At 40.0% G+C, this 3,083-nt stretch overlaps 1 protein-coding gene across 1 annotated transcript in view; it reads right to left on the bottom strand.

Moving 5' to 3' along the window:
- LOC105756811 (olfactory receptor 5-like) overlaps positions 1–2,342 on the bottom strand; it is a gene marked incomplete at its 3' end in the record, with an annotated part of 16,306 nt that extends 13,964 nt beyond the window's left edge. The window contains exon 1 of the mRNA XM_023741207.1: positions 2,292–2,342. Within this exon, the coding sequence (XP_023596975.1) occupies positions 2,292–2,342 (51 nt within the window). The remainder of the gene's footprint in view (positions 1–2,291) is intronic.
- Between the last annotated feature and the right edge of the window lie 741 nt (positions 2,343–3,083).

Genomic DNA, 3,083 nt, shown 5'->3' with positions numbered 1-3,083 from the left:
GGTGACATCTTTGCTTTTGAACACTTTAAAGAGGTCTTTTGCAGCAGATTTGCCCAATACACTATATCATTTGATTTCTTGACTGCTGCTTCCAGTGGTGTTGATTGTAAATCCAGGTAAAATGAAATCCTTGACAATTTCAATATTTTCTCTTCTTATCATGATGCTTATTGGTCCAGTTGTGAGGATTTTTGTATTCTTTATGTTGATGTGTAATCCATACCGAAGGCTGTAGTCTTTGATCTTCATCAGTAAGTGCTTCAAGCCTGCTTCACTTTTGGCAAGCTGAGTGAAATAGGTCAGTAGCAAAAGGACAAATACTATATGATCTCATTTATATGAAATAAGCAAATATATAGAAACCAAAGATGATTGTTATCAGGGATGGGAGAGAGGGGAAAGAGAGGGTTTTTGCTTAGGGAGCATTGAGTTTATGTTAATAGTAGTGAAAAGTTTGGAAAAGGATATGGAGAATGGGGGCACAACTTGAAGAATGTGTAAATGTCACTGAATTGTACATGTAGAAATTGTTGAATTCTCTATGTTTTGTTATGCAATTTTCACCACAGTTTTTAAAAACTTGTTTAAAAAAAAGACAAAACCATTCCTTCCCCGGGTAATGCAAACGGTTAATGCACTCAGCTGCTTAACCAAAAGGTTGGAAGTTCAAGCATATCCAGAAGCACCTTGGAAGAAAAATCTGGCGATCTACTTCCAAAAAAAGCAGCCATCGAAAATCCTATGGAGTACAGTTCTATTATAATACACATGGGGTCGCCATTAGTCAGAATCAACTCAACGGCAACTGGTTTTCTCTATAAGTCAGAAGGTCCTCATCTCAGTCACACCCTAGAGAAACACTCACACCAGTGTCCAAGTAGGCATGAGCAAAGATATTCAGAGTAGCATGGATTGTAATATTGAAATATTGAAAAATTGGAAACCACTTAAATGCCCATCTGTAAGTATTGGAGGTAGATGTAGGGGGCACTGTAGGGTGATGGAAACCTTTGGAAACAGACAGTGGTAATGGTCGTACAATATGATAAACATAATTAATGTCACCGAATTGTACATGTAAAAAATGTGGACATGGCAAGTATTTTGTTACATATATTTTTACCAAATTAAAAACTACATAAGGACTGGATGGACAAAGTATGGTCTATGCATACTACAGAAAACTCTACCGGACTTTGAAAGACAAAAGCTAACCCGTCTGTGCTGAAAATGAAGAATCTCCAAAGCATTTTGTGAAGTAAAAGTAGCAAGTTGGAGATTGATACAGGAGAATAGCACTCATGCAAAATAATAACAAGAACAACAACAACCGAATAAAAACAAAACAAATCTGTTGCCCTCATGTTGATTCCAACTCATGGAGACCCTATGTGTTACAGAGTAGAACTCCCTATAGGGCTTGCTCCTCGGCGGGAGCAGATTGCCAGGTCTTCCTCCTGTGGAGCAGCTGGGTGGGTTTGAACTGCCAATCTTTTGGTTAGCAGCCAAGCACTTAACTGTTGTGCCACCAGGTCTCGTTAGGCACACAATAGATACTCAATAAACGATAGCTAATGCTTCTCTGGGGAATAAAATCTTGGCTCTGACGCTTGAGCAAGTGGCTTAATCTCTCAGAGCCTCTTTTTCCTCATCTGTAAAATGGGGATGATACTAATAATAGAGATAAGGCTGGTGAAGCAGTAGGGGAAGGGCAGGCCATGCCTGGCTTTAAGGAGGTTTCAAGGAGTTTGGAATAATTCCTGAGAATACCAGAGAGTCAACATGAGGTAAAGGAGTTGAGTTAGATTTGAATGTTGAACAGCTTATTCTGATTGAAAAGGCTGAAGAAAAATCTCAAATTTGAAAGAGGCAGCTTATTGTTGTTGTTGTTAGTTGCCAGTAGTCGATCCCAACTCATGGCAACCCCATGTGTACAGAGTAGAATTGCCCCATTGGGTTTTCAAGGCTGTGACCTTTCAGAAGCAGAGCACCAGGCACATATTCCCCGGTGCCTCTGGGTGGCTTTGAACCACCAACATTTCAGCTCGTAGTCAAACACTTAACTGTTTGTACCACCCAGGGACTCCTAAGAGGTGGTGAATTTCCCTCCAATGTCTATTTTTTCTTTATTTATTTCAGTCATGTTGTTGTTGTTAGTTGCCATCTAGTCAGCTCCAACTCATGGCAACCTTACATGTAACAGAACGAAATGTTGCCTAGTCCTGCGCCATCTTCATGATTGTTGCTATGTTTTAGTCCATGGTTTTGGTCACTGGGTCAATCCGTCTCACCGCGGGTCTCCTTCCACTTTTCCAGTCTTCTACCTTACCAGCCACAGCCATGGTGTTCTTTTCCAGCAATTGGACTTTCCTGATGACTTGTCCTCACAAAATCCATTTTAGTCATATTGCCAGAGTTTTAGCAAGGCACGTGGCCAACAGATAGAAACTACATTTCCCAGACTCCCTTGCAGCAAGAGTTGGCCACATGTCTAGTTGAGTGTGAGCAGAAGTGACATATGCACCTTCTTTCTAACAGACCTTAAAAGGAAGCCGAGACCAGGAGAAATAGATGGTGCCCAGCTACCCCAACCAACCATTCTGATCAGGACCACAATAGATAGACCGTATAGAATAGGAGAAAATCTCAGAACAGAACTCAAATTCTTAAGAAGTCCAAACTTAACTGAACCAGTTGAGACTAGAGGACTCCCTGAGACTATCGCCCTAAGATACTCTTTAAACCTTGAACTGAAACTGTCACCTGAAGTCACCTTTTAGTGAATTAACAGATTGGATCACAAAATAAAGGATATTACTCTTGAGTACAGTGCTCCGTTAAAAACCCATTTATATGAGAACAAAAGATCAGCAATTACTCTCAAGTAAACATGAAAAGGTAAGGGAGCAGGGAAACTGGAGCACTGGAAACAGATCAGACACAATTAAAGAGAATGTTGTCATAGTGTGGAAAATGTAACCAATGTCACTGAATAACTTGTGTAGAGTTGTCAAATGGGAACCTAATTTGCTATGTCAACTTTCACTGAAAACACGATAAAATATTATTTTTTTTTAAAAAAG

The sequence above is a fragment of the Trichechus manatus genome, unplaced genomic scaffold (genome assembly GCF_000243295.1).
Source record: "Trichechus manatus latirostris isolate Lorelei unplaced genomic scaffold, TriManLat1.0 scaffold00176, whole genome shotgun sequence".
NCBI classification, from domain to species: Eukaryota; Metazoa; Chordata; class Mammalia; order Sirenia; family Trichechidae; genus Trichechus; species Trichechus manatus.
The sequence above is the reverse complement of the archived record's forward strand: the minus strand, read 5'-3'. Positions and strand labels throughout refer to the sequence as shown.